General features: G+C 47.5%; 1 protein-coding gene across 11 annotated transcripts in view; it reads right to left on the bottom strand.

The window, feature by feature from the left end:
* Positions 1–17,615, bottom strand: part of LOC106574571 (pericentrin) — a 47,996-nt gene that overhangs the window by 17,201 nt on the left and 13,180 nt on the right. For 7 of the 11 annotated variants that reach the window (XR_006759812.1, XM_045697686.1, XM_045697687.1 and 4 more), the window contains 29 exons: positions 17,436–17,515; positions 17,240–17,351; positions 16,915–17,098; positions 16,699–16,818; positions 16,382–16,565; positions 15,033–15,102; positions 14,879–14,919; positions 14,651–14,785; positions 12,657–12,930; positions 12,405–12,555; positions 11,745–12,198; positions 11,491–11,655; positions 11,292–11,363; positions 11,092–11,196; positions 10,783–10,935; positions 9,767–9,913; positions 4,909–5,069; positions 4,599–4,768; positions 4,302–4,471; positions 3,979–4,141; positions 3,588–3,881; positions 2,932–3,164; positions 2,744–2,860; positions 2,539–2,559; positions 1,971–2,207; positions 1,699–1,881; positions 1,405–1,557; positions 1,123–1,293; positions 66–968 (listed from right to left, as the gene is read on the bottom strand). Coding sequence is in view for 10 of the 11 variants with exons in the window: in XM_045697686.1 (XP_045553642.1) it covers positions 66–968; positions 1,123–1,293; positions 1,405–1,557; positions 1,699–1,881; positions 1,971–2,207; positions 2,539–2,559; positions 2,744–2,860; positions 2,932–3,164; positions 3,588–3,881; positions 3,979–4,141; positions 4,302–4,471; positions 4,599–4,768; positions 4,909–5,069; positions 9,767–9,913; positions 10,783–10,935; positions 11,092–11,196; positions 11,292–11,363; positions 11,491–11,655; positions 11,745–12,198; positions 12,405–12,555; positions 12,657–12,930; positions 14,651–14,785; positions 14,879–14,919; positions 15,033–15,102; positions 16,382–16,565; positions 16,699–16,818; positions 16,915–17,098; positions 17,240–17,351; positions 17,436–17,515 (5,423 nt within the window). In the remaining variant the exon portion in view is untranslated. The remainder of the gene's footprint in view (positions 1–65; positions 969–1,122; positions 1,294–1,404; positions 1,558–1,698; positions 1,882–1,970; positions 2,208–2,538; positions 2,560–2,743; positions 2,861–2,931; positions 3,165–3,587; positions 3,882–3,978; positions 4,142–4,301; positions 4,472–4,598; positions 4,769–4,908; positions 5,070–9,766; positions 9,914–10,782; positions 10,936–11,091; positions 11,197–11,291; positions 11,364–11,490; positions 11,656–11,744; positions 12,199–12,404; positions 12,556–12,656; positions 12,931–14,650; positions 14,786–14,878; positions 14,920–15,032; positions 15,103–16,381; positions 16,566–16,698; positions 16,819–16,914; positions 17,099–17,239; positions 17,352–17,435; positions 17,516–17,615) is intronic. The other 4 variants (XM_045697688.1, XM_045697691.1, XM_045697690.1 and 1 more) reach the window with 4 other exon arrangements.

The following is a 17,615-nucleotide window of genomic DNA, read 5'->3' as shown; positions in this document are numbered from 1 at the left end:
AAATGTGTTTAAATTGATGCCACATGTTGAGTCAATCTGATTGGATCGACGCTGCCGCCACTTACCAGCACTTCCTTCTGAGCCTCCTCCTGGTTGGCTCGCCTCTCCTCTAGTTGACAGCTGACTTCCTGGAGGCAGGCCCTCTGAGAGGTCACTTCCTGCTGGAGGCGTTCCATTTCCTCTTGGAGTCTGCACTCCTTCATCCGCAGGGCCTCGCGTTCTGACGAAAGTTCTGCATTCGCTGTCTCGACAGCCACCACAGTCTGAAGAAGGGCTTCAGTCTCTTTCTCCCGCTCTTCAACCCTTGATTTTAGCTCCAGGACCAGGGAGTCTAGCCGAGTTTTCTCCCCTCGCAGGGAGTTTGTCTCCTTGAAAAGAGCCTGCCAGCGACCACTCTCCTCCACAGCTGCATCCCTCTCCTCCTCCAGCCCTTCTTTCCTGGCTCTCACCTCTTCAAGCTCAGCCTCTTTTAGAATGAGTTCTCTCTTTACCTCATCCCCTCTCTCCCTCTCTTCCCTGAGTCTCCTCCCCATCTCCTCCCCCTGTCCTCTGTACTCTTCCTCCTGAGAGAGCAGCAGTCTCTCCATCGCCTCCTTTTCTCCCACCGTCATCTCCAGCTGCCCCTGCAGGGCCTCCACACGAGAACGGAGAGAACAAGAAGAGAAGTGGAGACGCATCTCCTGCTTAAGACTGTCGCCCTTTCCTCCTCTCGGTCCTCCACTCTCTGGTTGGGGGTAGTTGGCAGGTTCCGGGCTGGGAGCAGCCGAAGGGTTAACACTGTCGCCCTCTTGTGATAGGTCACTGACCTCGTGGTAGGCGGGGCCAAGGGTGTTTAGCTCCGCCTGTAGCGTGCTGATGACCTCGTGAAGCCGCTCCTCCTCTTCCTGCTTGTCCTGACGCAACCTGATGATGTCACAGCGGAGGTGCTCCACCTGGGAGCGCAGGTCTTCAACTTCTGTCTGGAACGCCTGTAGAGACCAGGAGAATGGCTTCAAGTCCAGGCAAAAATAATGAGTTCCATTGTGTGTGTAGTGTGTACTACATTGAGGTCACAGTAGTTTGAATTCTGAGAGATTATGACATTATATAACAGGGCTGGATTATGGAGGTCTGTGTGTGTACCGTGATGTCCCTGGCTGTGTCCAGCTCCAGTTCTAGCTTGTGTATCTCCTGGGTCAGGTGGTCTATCTCATCATTCTTCTCCTCTAACAGAGCAGATGGGAGACTCTCCTCCTCTTTCTCCTCTCCTAGCTCTCTCTCCTCCAGGCGAAAGGTAAGGGCTGAAACGGTCTCCTGAACAGAGAGAGACACAGGGAGGAGATTTAGAACACAGTAGGACAATCATTGTTGGCATAAGAGAGGACTAACAAGTACTAGCATGACTGAAACCTGTAGCAGACCCACTTTGAGAGAAGCGGCTTGGTCGTGAAGCTGGGTGATGGTATCTGTGTTCTGATTGGTCAGGAGCGCCAGCTGGAGTGTGAGGTGTTTTAACTCCGCCTCTTTTATGGTCAGGTCTCTCTGAGTCTCCTCCATTTGACCAACCAACACACACACCTAGAACACACACGTTAACAAATTAATCCAACCAAGCAAACTAATCTTCTGGCCAAAGATCTCTATGCACTAGCCAGCAGGTAGCAGTGAAGCTCTGTTAGGCCTTCCACTAAAGCAGGTGTTGAGGTTGGAAACACACACCTGTTGCTCCTTGTCCTGCAGGTCTTGCTGTGCGGTGTCCAACGTGTCTCGGAGAAGCTGGATGGGGTAGGGGGTGCTAGCATTGTTGTCATGGTAACAGTGACGGGTCTCGTCCAGTTTAGACTGCAGCGCTGAAATCTGGAGACGATTTGACAACTGCTGCTGCAGCAATGACTCCTTATCCTGGAGGGGAAGTGAGAGTGAGTGAGTGAGTGAGAGTGAGAGAGAGAGTGAGAGAGGGTGAGAGAGGGTGAGAGAGATATAGAGTTTACCTGTGTGAGCTCCTCTTCTCTCTGCCGAGTTCTGTGCAGCTCCTGCTCCAGTTGACTGACAGCTCTGCTGCTCTCGGAGCTGCTTAGCAACGCCTGTTCCAGCTCCCTAATTCGCCCAGCCAGCTTGTCAATCTCCTCATTGCGCTCAGCAACCTCGAGCTGGACCTGTTGATTGGCTGCCAGCAGGGAGGTGTGGTCTTCTGTCTTGTCCCTGATGAGGGCTTGAAGGCTCTCCACCTGAGAAAGAACCACAGGGGGGGTAATGTCGGTTGTCAGGGCTCCAGTTGCCGGGGGTACTATGGGGTTTCCCATGTTAAGCTGTACGCCGGGTTTACTAAAGCCATTCCGGGTCTGCAGCCACTACAACTACTGAAGCCATGAGACAGAGCAGCAACACACAGCACAGAGGGATGGAAGGGAGGATGATAGAGCGAGATGGAGAAAAGGGGGATGGAGAGATGAAAAGGAGAGAGACGCGGCGGCGCAGGTGTGATCACAACACAGACACGGTAGGCGCATGCAGGGGAGTCGAGGTGTAGCTTTAAAAGTCACTGGTGAGATTCCATACCTGCAGAACCAAGTCCTCAATCTAGAGCATTCCATGAAATTAAACAAAAAGTCAGCAACAGGTCCATTCAGGAGCAGGAACTCAAACATTAGAAACATTCAATATCTATAATGACTCATCAGATATTGTCTTGACTAAACACTGCAGTATTAAAGACTTAACACACACCAATACACTAAGGTAAGGATGTGTGTGTGTGTCTTACCCGCTGGCCCTTGCAGGCCCCAGCAGTGTGTCTTGCTGGCTGTCTGAGCTGAGCCTCCAGACTTCTGATCTCTTGTTGGAAATCATCTCTCTCATGCTCCCGCTCCACTGCCTGCTCCTGGAGATAAACTTGTGTGGGCAAGTGTGTGTTTTACACATCCATACATTTCCCCACAGCGTGACACTTACGTCTATAAACTGCCTGTTGTGTTTGAGCTGTTTCTCGAGGGCCTGGATGCGCTGCTGGAGGTCCTCTGATTGAGCCCTGTGCTGCTGCTCCGCCGTGAGGCCCTGGTTCTCCTGGTCCTCTAGCTCGGTCTCCAGAGCCCTGAGGCGCAGAGACAGTGAGCTGCGGTCTTTCTCCGCCTGCCGCTGCACACACAGCCTCTCCTGGGCCAGACGATCTGCCTCAACGAGGAGGCCTTCACTCACACACACACAGGTGGTTAGGAACACACACACAATCCTTCCAAACATGCACTTCCTATAGATAAGGGTAAGTATAGAATTGGTCAGGAAACAAACAAAAAAAATACTTGGCCACAAGTCATAGCAAACAAATACAACCACACAAAAAAACCATACTGCATAAATCGACTCACACACACACACTAATCCCCATGCCTTGGACTCCGTATAAGAAATGAGACGGGGCAGTTTATAAAACGCACAAACACACACAGGACTCTGAGGGACAAACCTGTGCCCCCCTCTATACTCTGACAGGACCCTACAGGGAGAACACACAACTAAGAACAGGACTTAACGTGTACACAAAACATGTGCAACATGATCAACCCCAGTTTAGCTTAAACCACAATTTATCAATCTATCCCCTTCCTCACCCTTTTCTCTCTCTCCCAGTCCGGCGGTGAGATGGACCTTCTGGCGCTGGAGGAGACTGTGCTCCTCGCTGAGCTCCTGTAACTGCACCCTGAGGTCCTCCAGCTCAGAGGTGAGGCCTTCCTTCTGGTGCAGCTGCACCCTGAGGCCCTCCAGCTCCGCCGTGAGGCCATCCATCTGGTGCAGCTGCGCCCGGAGGCCCTCCAGCTCCTCAACAAGCCGTTCTTCCTGAGCCTCCTTTTGTTGTAGAGATTCTTCCAGAGTTGCCTTCTCAGCCACATAGCCCTCCAACAGACCTACACAAAGACAGGATACACACAGATACATGAATATCACACTGTTTTTACAAAGATTCTAAAAACACATGGAGACACACACAGTATCTCTACAGACCCTCAGCCTTGTGGAGCTCCAGCTGGAGCTTGCTCTTTATCCCCGCTTCCTGGTCCAGCTGATCCAATACGATCTGGTGTTGGAGCAGCATCTGGGAGGAGTCTGAACGGCCCTGGGAAAATCTCTCTTCCAGAGACAGATGGACAGAACAAGACTCCTCCAACTAGAGAGAGCGAGACAGACAGAGGAACACAAAGATCAGTGGCTGAGCTTCATGCAAATTCAACACATAGAATGTTGTGTTGACCCCCCACTAACCTCTCAAGCGTTCACTGTGAATTAAGCGATGACTCTGCATGCCGACAAGCTAGTGTGTGTGTTACCTGTGTGCTAGCGCGTGTGAGGAGCTCCAGGAGTGTGTTCACAGAATGGCGTAGTTGGCTGCAGGCTCCCAGGGCTGCTTCCTCTCTTCCAGAGTTTGTTTGGGACTCTACCAGTAGAAGGCTCTCACACACACGCTGAGAGAGATCTAGATCGCCTGTCGACATGTCTGCTACAGAAAGAGGAGACAGATCAGGTATTACACACAGTTATCAGTCCTTTCTTCCCAAGTGTGTACTTGTTCACTTCCTGTCATAAATGTATCAAGGACACAGGTCCAGTTGTTAGATGCCACCCACCTGTCTCCTGATTGGTTGTTTCCTCTCCTGGCCTTTCACCCTGATCATGACCTCTGACCCCGACACAGGCGTTGACCCGGCGGCCAATTAGCTCCTCCATTGCCATGGTGCTCAGAACCACCTCAATCAGAACCTTCCTCAGCCTCTCATTGGCTGACTGGAGAGTGTGCCTAGGGATCAGAGGTGAAAGTGAGACGAGACCAACAAAATCACTGCATTAAAAAAAAGAAGGCTTTTATTTTTTATTTTTATGAAGCATACACACTCTAGCTGATCATTGTCAGGCCTACATTCATCCAGACAGCCTCACCTCTCCTCCTTGGCAGTGTGTAGGTCCTCAGTAAGCATGTTGAGGAGGTTGCCTCCCTCCTGACTCTCTCGTTCTCGCCGTTGAAGGAGTGTATCCAGGGTCTCCATCTCTGATCTCTTCCCCTCCAGCTCCCCCTGTAGATTACCCACCTCCGCTCGCAGCTAGAGAGAGACAGAGAGAGAGAAGTGTCATAGCACAGCAGTACTGATACAAAGACAGACAGACACAGACAGACACACACCTCAGTGTGCAGCTGAGAGCCAGAGAGAAGAGAAACCAGAGACAGGAAACCAGTCATCACTAGACGTGATCAAAGAATTGTCCTCCCAGTCATAGGTACCACAGTTACATTCAACGTCACACTCCCTTTACATAACAGGACCAAAAGCAGAACCATGTGTCTTGTAATGTCCAATCAGAGAAAGAGAAATGGACAGTCTCCATTTTCAGTCAGCATTAGTTTAAGATTTGCCTGTTTAGCCTTCCAGGAAGCACTCTCACACACAAACGTAGAGCTACACAAACAATGGTGTAATCCTGCGTGCCTGGCAGGCAGCAACTCTCTGCTTCAACACACACATTTAGTGGGAGGGAGTTGAAATCTGAACTCCCTCCCTCCTTTTACCTCCTATTTCTTCCCTCTCCCCCGTCTCTCTCAATCCCTTTACCTCTCCTTCCCAAAGCTTTTACTTGGCTCCTCTCTCCATCTCTTCCGCAGTCTCGCTCGTTCTCTTACAATTTCTTCCCTCTCTTTCTCCCTCCATCTAACAACCAACACTAGTTGCCTTAGCAACAGTCCCCCCCATATCCCTTAAGATTAAGGAAGGGGGGGTGGGGGGGTAGTTGTTGGAGCACAAATACCCCACACTACCTGATCCATGGAACAAACACTATTGAAACACCCACACCCACACCCCTGGGGGGGGAATTGTCTCTGTGAATAAGGTTGGATAGAAAGCAGGACTGACGGTCATGGTTAGCTTGGGAACTCTGGACTGACGGTCATGGTTAGCTTGGGAACTCTGGACTGACGGTCATGGTTAGCTTGGGAACTCTGGACTGACGGTCATGGTTAGCTTGGGAACTCTGGACTGACGGTCATGGTTAGCTTGGGAACTCTGGACTGATGAACATACTGGGAGGAATGGATGGATGAATGGATGAAAATCATTTTTGAATAAACAAATGGACAAATGTGCATGTAACTGAAATGCCATTATGCATGATGAGAGATTCGAGATTCACAGCCAGACAGCAGAGTGTGTGCACGCCAGAAAGAACACACACGGGATTAGTATTGAGATTAATGAGGAAGATAATCCCTTTAGAAGAGCCACAGGGCTGTGAGAGTGGGTTTCTAGATGTTAAGAGTGATAAAAAAAACATCCTCTTTTTATTCTCCTCCTGCAAGTCTCCCACCACAATCATCCTCTTTTTATTCTCCTCCTGCAAGTCTCCCACCACAATCATCCTCTTTTTATTCTCCTCCTGCAAGTCTCCCACCACAATCATCCTCTTCCCTCTGTCTCCTCTACTCTTATATATCACCATCTTCTCTCCCATACTCTCATTTTCCTGTTTCCTCTCCACTCCTTCTCCCTTTGTGCCCCCCTCCCTCGGTCTGTTGATAGTTGGGCTTGTCTGGTCTTGCCCACAGAATTAATGTCATACTAACAGTGTGTAGTGTGTGTGTGTGTGTCAGAGTATGCGAGTGGTGGTTGAGCGATTGGAAATCCCACTCTGAGCTCATGCTGGCGCTCCACGCGCACCATGTCCTTTCCTACCGCTAAAAACCGCTCTGCCCTTTCCTCCCGCTAAAAACCGCTCCGGCGCACCATGTCCTTTCCTACCGCTAAAAACCGCTCTGCCCTTTCCTCCCGCTAAAAACCGCTCTGGCGCACCATGTCCTTTCCTACCAGCTAAAAACCGCTCTGCCCTTTCCTCCCGCTAAAAACCACTCTGGCGCACCATGTCCTTTCCTACCAGCTAAAAACCGCTCTGCCCTTTCCTCCCGCTAAAAACCACTCTGGCGCACCATGTCCTTTCCTCCCGCTGAAAACCGCTCTGGAGCACCATGTCCTTTCCTCCCGCTGAAAACCGCTCTGCACTCACAGGGGGAAAAAAACGATTTGCTCCCTTCATTAAAATCCCTATTTAACCAACACCATTTATTTTTGTGACTACCTGGACCTACCATTTGGTTTTGAAACGAAACCATATGATTTGAATGAAAAGTATTATAATAAACATGAAAAGGTGAATTAAGAAGCACTCATAATTTCAAATAGACTACATGTCATATTAAACAGCATATAAACACTCTAAATAGGTCAGGAGACAGACAGGGAATCAAAGAAGGAAGGGAAATGAATTATTAAGGCTATAGCCTACAAGGAAATGCATTGAGAACCATTTTCTAGTGCAACACAAAAGGCTTGTATGGACGTAAAGCGTATTAAATCAGTATAGTGTAGAAATAGTGCAGGTAGGCTGTGACTTACATAGAATTAAATAAAAAGGACTTATTAGTGACTTCATTTTAGAAAGGCGAGTTTGGCCGGTCTGTGGTTTCAGGCTCATACGATGGTGTCTGGAGAGCAGGCCAGCAGCAGAGAATATCCACTGGGGATGCAGAGTTTTTACTTTTCTATAGGTACAGTTGAAAATCAGAAGTTTACACACACCTTAGCCAAATACATTTAAACTCAGTTTCACAATTCCTGACATTTAACCCTTGTAACAATTCCCTGTCTTAGGTCAGTTATGATCACAAATATGCTTGGGGTCATTGTCCATTTGGAAGACCCATTTGCGACCAAGCTTTCACTTCCTGACTGATGTCTTGAGATGTTGCTTCAATATATCCTTCCTCATGATGCCATCTATTTTGTGAAGTGCACCAGTCCCTCCTACAGCAAAGCACCCCCACAACATGACGCTGCCACCCCCGTGCGTCACGGTTGGGATGGTGTTCTTTGGCTTGCAAGCCTCCCCCTTTTTCCTCCAAACATAACGATGGTCCTTATGGCTAAACAGTTCTATTTTTGTTTCATCAGACCAGAGGACATTTCTCCAAAAAGTATGATCTTTGTCCCGATGTGCAGTTGCAAACCGTAGTCTGGCTTTTTTTATGGCGGTTTTGGAGCAGTGGCTTCTTCCTTGCTGAGCGGCCTTTCAGGTTATGTCGATATAGGACTCGTTTTACTGTGGATACTTTTGTACCGGTTTCCTCCAGCATCTTCACAAGGTGCTCGCACCTGCCCGCCCGTCCAGCATCACTACTCTGGACGGTTCTGACTTAGAATATGTGGACAACCACAAAAATCTAGGTGTCTGGTTAGACTGTAAACTCCTCTTCCAGACTCACAAACATCTCCAATCCAAAGTTAAATCTAGGATTGGCTTCCTATTTCGCAACAAAGCATCTTTTACTCATGCTGCCAAACATACCTTCATAAAACTAACCATCCTACCGATCCTCGACGACGTCATTTACAAAATAGCCTCCAATACCCTATTCAATTAATTGGATGCAGTCTATCACAGTGCCATCCGTTTTGTCACCAAAGCCCCATATACTACCCACCACTGCGACCTGTACTCTCTCGTTGGCTGGCCCTCGCTTCATACTCGTCGCCAAACCCACTGGCTCCAGGTCATCTACAAGACCCTGCTAAGTAAAGTTCCCCCTTAGCTCGCTGGTCACCATAGCAGCACCCACCTGTAGCATGCGCTCCAGCAGGTATATCGCTCTGGTCACACCCAAACCCAATTCCTGCTTCGGCCGCCTCTCCTTCCAGTTCTCTGCTGCCAATGACTGGAACGAACTACAAAAATCTCTAAAACCGGAAACACTTATCTCCCTCACTAGCTGTCAGAGCAGCTCATAGATTACTGCACCTGTACATAGCCCATCTATAATTTAGCCCAAACAACTACCTCTTCCCCTACTGTATTTATTTAGCTCCTTTGCACCCGATTATTTCTATTTCTACTTTGCACGTTCTTCCACTGCAAATCTACCTTCCAGTGTTCTACCTGCTATATTGTATTTACTTCGCCACCATGGCCTTCTGACCCACTGGAATTGTGATACAGTGAATTATAAGTGAAATAATCTGTCTGTAAACAATTGTTGGAAAAATTACTTGTGTCATGTACAAAGTAGATGTCCAAACCGACTTGCCAAAACTATAGTTTGTAAACAAAACATTTGTGGAGTGGTTGAAAAACAAGTTAATGACTCCAACCTAAGTGTACGTAAACTTCCGACTTCAACTGTAGTCCTAGAGGTTTTTAGGTAAAATAACCCAATCAAAACAAAGCTCCTTGAACATGGGAACATGCCAGGCATATTTGGCCAAAATCAATTATGGTCGATTGTATGATGAATGAAACATTTAAGAGATCCGATTCTTTGTTTATAAATACTTTGCTACAGTGACACTTCGATATCTACCCACTTACTTTATTCTTTTAGCATGTGCACGTAGTAAGTATACCATCATGCTTTCTCATATTCTACAATTACTTTATTTGTGGACACTAACGTTACATCGCCGCACTCCCCTCTATTGCTCCTCATCTTAAGAAGGCACCTTGATTTTGCACCTGTGTTTTATCAGTTTGTTTATGAAAATATTCAGCAAACAGACCGTAGCTAAAGCAAGGGGCTATAGCTGCACACAAGTAGACTTACAAATGCATGCTGGGCCGTGCATGCCCTGAGCTGGTGAAGTAAATGCTAGTGGAGTGAAGTTGGACCGGGGAAAAAGGCAGACGCTCCAGCCTTTGGGAATGTCGCTCCGCGCTCCAGTCATAATGGGCACGCTCAAATACTCTGGTGTGTGTGGCTTACCTGTGAGACCACGGTGTCCAGCTGTAGCAGTTGTGCAGTGAGCTGGCTCATCTTGTCGGTGTAACTTTGTTCCTTCTGCTCATGCTCAGACCTGAAGCTCTGCCTCTGTTCTGCTAGCTCCGCCTCCTTCTGCTCCTCAAACTCCACCTTCAGAGGAAAGAGATGCTGGTAATGCTGTCCAGACTGCCAGACAGACAGCACTTCTGTTCTAGAGCTTGTTCTAAAACTCACACCAAGGTTATTAGGTAACAGCTCTCCCTTTCCAATGTTAAAACTGCAACCAAAAACTCCCAAGCTGATTCAGACTGACTAACAGACTGCTAGCTCTCGCTCAGCCCAAATGCATAATTATTTTTTTAAGTGTACAAAATAAAACCTTCTGCATCAGAGGATCAAAAGCTCAAATCCATCCCATTTAGCCACTGTTCACGTGGCAGTAACACACACCCACAGAAATATACACATACAGATACCACCGATACGAAAAACACACACCGTCCTATATGAACAAAGGATGGTTGTGTAAATCTCATGGGACACTGACCAAGCATGGGCTAACCCTAGCCTTGCTGTGGTGTACACGCATACATGCGCACACACACACACACACACACACACACACACACACAGAAAGAGACAGACCTCCAAAATCCAGCCCCATTATATAACATAATCTGTCAGAATTCAGTTTCTCAGTGATCTACACACAGAGCACAATGGCAGACTACTGTGACATCAAGACAGGGGAAGGGGATAACTAGTCAGATGCACAACAATGCGTTCAACCCAAATGTATCCTAAAAGACACCCACCACTGTTACACATGTTCCTGTATAGTTCATTGCAATGTTTAGGCCTGATGAAGACCTCACACGGTTTCCCCCACCCTCTCTCTTCCTCTTCGGATTTGGTGGCTTCAAGCAATACGATGAATATTTCCTCTAGCCTGTCAGACAGCAAGTTCATTCCTCTTCCTCCACCCGTCATCCCTCCCTCCATATCTCTCCTCCTCTCACCTTCAGTTGGATGATCTTGTGCTGAAGTCTCTCCTCTGCTTGGGCCTTCAGAAGCTCAACCTCTTCCAGGAAGTGCAGCCGTTGCCGTGACGACGACTCCTCCAGCTCCCGGCGACACGCCTGTAGCTCTCTCGCAGACGCCCTCTTTAGCTCCTACACACACACGACCCCTCGTCAAATACAGTGCGTGAACGCACAATGAGAGAGAGTAATCCCTTCGCTTTTACATGCCATTAGAGACACAGTCAGCATTAAGACTACTGAGAAGGGGAATGGGATGTTCTGGGATGGTGTGTAAGTGTGTCAGACCTGAAGCTGCTGCTGATGCTGTGTGTTGAGTTGCTGTGTCTCTGAGGTGTAGGTGTGTGAAAGCTCCTCTAAGGCGGTGCAGTGCTGTTGCGCCAACTCCAAGACCTTGGGACAGACACAACCAGATCAAACACACCTGAATGGATGGACAGATGCTCAGATTAATGGACAGACCAGCCAAGAGATGGAGGGTTGAGTACCTTTTTCCTGAGGTTCTCCAGAGCCATGTGGTGTTCAGTTTCTAAGGCCTCTTTCTGGATTGTCAACTCATTCTGAGAGAGAGCAAGAAAGAGCGAACAGAATTGTCTAATGAATATACAAGACCATTTTTTTTTTTTTTTTTTACTGTGGCGAATTTGCATCTTTCCTTGACATCAAATGACCACTTTGTTGTCTCACCTGGTGGGTTTGGCTGAGCTCTGTTGCCATGGCGCTAAACTTCTCCATGTGAAGCTGAGCCAGCTTCTTCCTCAGCTCCTCCCTGATGGACTGCTGCTCCAACCCATCACACTCCACTTCCTGCATATGCTCCGCCTCAAGCGCAGACTTCTGATAGCGCAGAGTCTGAGATATGGGAACATTAAGATAAAATAGATGTGAAATGTAGAATATAGATATAAAAGATTTAAAACAGTGTGTGTGTATGTTCTCACCTGGATCTCCCTCAGGTACGTGGTCTCCAGTGTGTCCATATTACCCAGCATCCTCTTCTCCAGCTCCTCCATCTCTTCCTGATGCCGGTGTTCTAACTCCGCCTCCTGTGCCTCTAGCTGAGCCTGATTGGTTTCCTGTAGGACTGCCTCCAGGCGATCGAGCTCTGCCATGCGTTTTGATTCAAGGCTGGTTTCCAAGACAACAAGCTCCTCCTTGTGTTTTGTTGCGATCTCCGTTGCCATTGCTTTGAGCTCAGCCTTGTGATTGGCCAACAAGGACTCCAGTTCTGCTTTGTGATTGGTTCGTAGTGTGTCCATGTTCTTCGTATGGTTGGTCAGTAGCGTGGTTTTCAGGAGTTCCATGGCGGCCATGTGTTCCTTACTCAGCTCCCCCAGAGAAACCTCACCCTGCTGGGCCAGACGTTGCTCCAACTCCCCCCTCTCCTCCTGGAACCTACACGCATGCAGAACAGGTCAGCCAGATTCATTTCGAGACGGAAGGACAGATACAGAGCGTTAACTCGCTCTGTGAATGCATTTGTTTACTATGGGGCAAACTTTCACTAGCTCGTGAGAATCTCTGGTATTATATGAAACGCACTGCATTAAACTCCAGACCCCCCCCGTCTCTTTGGGTGTTTTACCCCAGCCAGGTCCCACCTGTCCTGGGCTTGGATTAGCGTCTGGTCTCCCTGCTCCTGAAGGAGAGCAGTCAGCTCCTTGACCTCAGCAGCCATGTTGGACTTGGCCCTGGCCAGCTCAGCTTCGTACTGGGACTCTAGTCTCTGTCTCACTGCCACCGCTTGGGGGTCTGGGGGAGAGACATGTGAGACACAAAGGGCAAAGACCATACAGAAGTGACAGGAGAATAAGGGAGTTGTTGAACTACATGAAACCTTTTCATGTACTTACTCTGGTCGTTGTCCAGTGAGGCTTGTAGACTCCTGAGCGCCGCTCTCGCCTCCTCAATCCCTTTCTCCAGAGCGCTCCTTTCCTCCGCATTCCCTCTCTCCAGCTCCTCTCTCATTGCAGAGACTGGTGCCTCCTCCTCCTCCTGGACCTCCTGTCTGAGCCTCCGCACCTCCTCCGCTCTCCTCAAGGTCATCTCCTCCATCACTCGCTCCCTCTCCTCCTTACGTTCCTCTGCTAGTTTCACACCCAGCTCCTCAGCAAAGCTCTGCTTCAGCTAAAAACATCCGGGTCAACTTACATTCATTCAGGGTCAACATGTGGCAACACTCATTACGCTGTCACACATACTCACACAATGTTTGTACAGTTGAAGTTTACATACACTTAGCGTCATTAAAACTCTTTTCAACCACTCCACAAATTTCTTGTAAACAAACTATAGTTTTGGCAAGTCGGTGACGACATCTACTGTACGCATGACCCAAATTATTTTTCCAACAATTGTTTACAGACAGATTATTTCACTGTATCACAATTCCAGTGGGTCAGAAGTTTACATAGACTAAGTTCACTGTGCCTTTAAACAGCTTGGAAAATTCCAGAAAATTAAGTCATGGCTTTAGAAGTTTCTGACATCATTTGAGTCAATTGGAGGTGTACCTGCGGATGTATTTCAAGGCCTACGTTCAAACTCAGTGCCTCTTTGCTTGACATCATGAAAAAATCAAAAGAAACCGGCCAAGACCTCAAAAAAACAATTGTAGACCTCCACAAGTCTGGTTCATCCTTGGGAGCAATTTCCAAACACCTGAAGGTACCACGTTCCACTGTACAAACAATAGTACGCAAGTATAAACACCATGGGAACACGCAGCCGTCATTACTCTCACGCAGGAGACGCGTTCTGTCTCCTAGAGATGAACGTACTTTGGCGCGAAAAATGCAAATCAATCCCAGAACAACAGCAAAGGACCTTGAAGATGTTGGAGGAAACCGGTACAAAAGTATCTATATCCACAGTAAAACGAGATCTATATCGACATAACCTGAAAGGCAGCTCAGCAAGGAAGAAGCCACTGCTCCAAAAAAAAGCCAGACTACGGTTTGCAACTGCACATGGGGGCAAAGATTGTACTTTTTGGAGAAATGTCCTCTGGTCTGATGAAACAAATATATAACTGTTTGGCCATAATGACCATCGTTATGTTTGGAGGAAAAAGGGGGAGGCTTGCAAGCCAAAGAACACCATCCCAACCGTGAAGCACAGGGGTGGCAACATCATGTTGTGGGGGTGCTTTGCTGCAGGAGGGACTGATGCACTTCCCAAAATAGATGGTATCATGAGGGAGGAAAATGATGTGGATATATTGAAGCAACATCTCAAGACATCAGTCAGGAAATTAAAGCTTGGTCGTAAAAGGGTCTTCCAAATGGACAAAGGCCCAAAGCATACTTCCAAAGTTGTGGCAAAATGGCTTAAGGACAACAAAGTCAAGGTATTGGAGTGCCCATCAAAGCCCTAACCTCAATCCCGTAGAAAATGTGTGGGCAGAACTGAAAAAGCATGTGCGAGCAAGGAGGCCTACAAACCTGACTCAGTTACACCAGCTCTGTCAGGAGGAATGGGTCAAAATTCACCCAACTTATTGTGGGAAGCTTGTGGAAGGCTACCCGAAATGTTTGACCCAAGTTAAACAATTTAAAGGCAAGGCTACCAAATACTAATTGAGTGTATGTAAACTTCTGACCCACTGGGAATGTGATGAAAGAAATAAAAGCTGATAAATCATTCTCTACTATAATTCTGACATTTCACATTCTTAAAATAAACTGGTGATCCTAACTAACCTGAGACAGGCATTTTTTTCTAGGATTAAATTTCAGGAATTGTGAAAAACTGAGTTTAAATGCATTTAGCTAAGGTGTACGTAAACTTCCGACTTCAACTGTACGCACTTGCTGCGAGTGTGTTTCTCCAGTGTGTGTGTGTTTACCTTCATAGTGTGTGAGCGTAGCTCCATGTTGTGTGCGTCAGCCACGGCAGCCAGTTGTCTCTCCAGGTTCTGGATCATGGTCATTCTGGTCTGCAGCTCCTCAGAGTGACACCACATCCTATGCTCCACCTCCACCTGTTCACATCACATTAGCAAACCTACTCCCACTAGAAACTTAACAGAACTTCGATTCACAGAACCTAATTCATTCACTATCATCATTCATACCTCCAACTGTCTGGCAGCCTCCAGGCGCACTCTCGTCAGCTCTGTGTGGAAGAGATTAGAGGAAAATGATAAATTGACGGAAAGAGAAAATATTTTTATGTTGAAGAATATTCCAATTGCTTGTGTGTGTGTGTGTGTGTGTGAGTCCGTATACCTCTGACATGGCTGTCTGACAGTTTGGCGCGGAGTTGTTCCATCTCGAGGGCGTGGCAAGTCTTCAGCTCCTGCAGGTCGCCATAGTAACGATCAGTCAGCATTTTAAATTTACCGGACATTTATTACATTTGCCGGACCAATATGCATTGGGTGCGTAACCCGATTAGGGCATCCACCCCACAGTGCTCTGAATTCCAGAAATCCCATTTAGACTCAAGGATGCAATGGCTTGTGTCCTTAACGAATTCCGATGCGCAATTTGAAGATGTTAGAATCACTGTCCACATGTATTTTTCCTCAGCCAACGACAGCAAAATCACAAGCCTACGTCAATTTACTATTTCACATAGAAGAAAAGTTTGTTCTGTGCGAGAAAGAAATAGCCAACCCCAAACAGACTCTGGGACAGTTGTGGGTTGATAAATCACAAATTCATACAACCAGTAGGCCTAGGATACATCCCAAAAAACGTTCAAAAGAAATGAGGCTCATGCGACAGATCAGAACATTTAGCTTAAAATGTTGATCAACTATTATTTCTTTACATTCTAAGCGCAGCAATGCACACAAGGCAGTAGGCTACGTGTGAATGTTCATTCCATAATGCAGTTAGCGGAAAACACTTGTCAAAACGGCACCGCACATGCCAGCGATTTCAAAGGTTGAAACGTAGAAAGAGGGGAGATCTAAAGATGCAGCAACTAGCATGGGTTGCTAATATGACTAGGATTGTGCCTTTGGCTACTGGACAATGAATGTTGATTTGAAAACCAACATAAGAGAAATAGGCTTCTGGTTTCAATTGCATATGGAAGTCTTTATAAAATAATTGCAAGCACATTTGGTTGGATTTTGGCTATACTAATTTGAAGCAAGGTAAAACATGCGTAATAATATGTAGTTTCAAACAATTAGGTTTGAAAACTGCATACTGCCTCCAGCGCATCTCAAAGTGGTGTGTGACACACTGATGCCTGCCTAGTTGCCTATGCACTTGAATGGTGAATGGGAAGCGTGCTTCAACTACCAGATGATAAATAATAAGCTATTTTTAAATCGTGGCCATCAAAACTGCATTAAAAACTGTTGCACAATGATTGGGTTTATAAAAGCACATTTCACTCCACCGGTAATAAACGAGCGGTTTGATGATCTGTAGCAGCAGCTCTCGCGCTACATCCACAGATGTTTCAATCGATGAATACCGGCATTTTGGGCTGTGGGATTTATTTATTTCTCCGAGACAATTGGCCGAGGCCAATTTTATATATCTGCTTACCATTATGTTTTTTGGGGGGGGCAAAAACGGGCTATTACAAGTTAACGGTAAAACCCTGGTGTGTGTACCTGTAGCAGCTCCTCTCTGTAGGACAGGGCCATAGAGGACCGTTGGTTAGACAGTTCCTGAGTGTGTCTCTCCTCCAACTGGATACGCAGCTTGTCAAACGCCTCCTGGTGTTTCTCCAGTTTCAGTGTGATCTCAGCCAGAACATCGTTCCTCTCCTCCTCCCCTCTCCTTTCAGACAGGAAACTACACACACACACACACACACACACGACAGCGGTCAGTAAGATGGCCCACCACTGGCCCAGGCTTATAGATTGTGTGTAATTGGCGGCTGGTGGGAAGATTAGCCGAGCGAGGCCTACTAGCATTAGCATACCTAGCATCCTGGGTCTTGAGTACAGAGTCCTCCAGGGCTCCCTCCACCAGTCTCAGCTGCAGCAGGGCTCTCTCCTCCCGGTAGCTCTCCTCTGCTACTCGCAGACGCTGCTCAAAGTACCTGACCGGGTACACATTCATGGGGTGTAAGTGTGTGTTCACTTGCATGGGTTTACATTAGTGTGTGTTCACTTGTATACCTTGTGCATGTACCTACCTGTATAGGTGTGTGTAGATCACATTCAGCTGCATAGGTGTGTGTGTGCGCGTGTACCTCTTCAGGTTCTCAAGCTCGACCTCGTTCTGCTCATTGATCTCCCGCCTCTGCTCGTTAAACTCCGCCTTCAGACGCCCGATGTCATCCACCCGCGACGAACGAGCGAGCAGCTGGTCCTTCAACTCTGGAGAGAGAGGCGAGGGAAAATGAGAAGGTATCTGAAATTCTGTTGGTTGACCAATCAAACCAATTTGCATTACTTAACAAATGATGTTCTAGCATAGGTCCAGAGTGTGTGTGTGTGTGTGTGTGTGTGTGTACTCACCTCCCAGTTCCTGGCGGCTGGTCCTCGTGTTGTCTAGCTGAGCACAGAGCTGAGAGACCTCCTGGTCACAAGTCTGTCTCAGAGTCACCTGCTCCCCATGCAGACGACACACCTAGAAGACGGGGGAGAGAGAGAGTTTAGGAAAGGCAGCATCCAAAGCATAAAGCAAATCTCAGAAACAGAAGTGTGTGTTCACCTCCTGCTGTAGCTGCCGTGTTTTCTCCTCTCTCTCCTGCAGCAGCACTTGATATCTGGACACCAGATTCTCTATTGCGCCTGGAGAGTAGCAGTAACACATTCATAACATCCTTATCACGTGTTTATAACATCCTTACAACATATGGACAAAATCAATAACACATTCATAACATCCTTA

Source organism: Salmo salar, chromosome ssa16 (assembly GCF_905237065.1).
Source record: "Salmo salar chromosome ssa16, Ssal_v3.1, whole genome shotgun sequence".
Lineage (NCBI taxonomy): Eukaryota > Metazoa > Chordata > Actinopteri > Salmoniformes > Salmonidae > Salmo > Salmo salar.
This window is presented reverse-complemented; position numbering and strand designations above follow the sequence as displayed.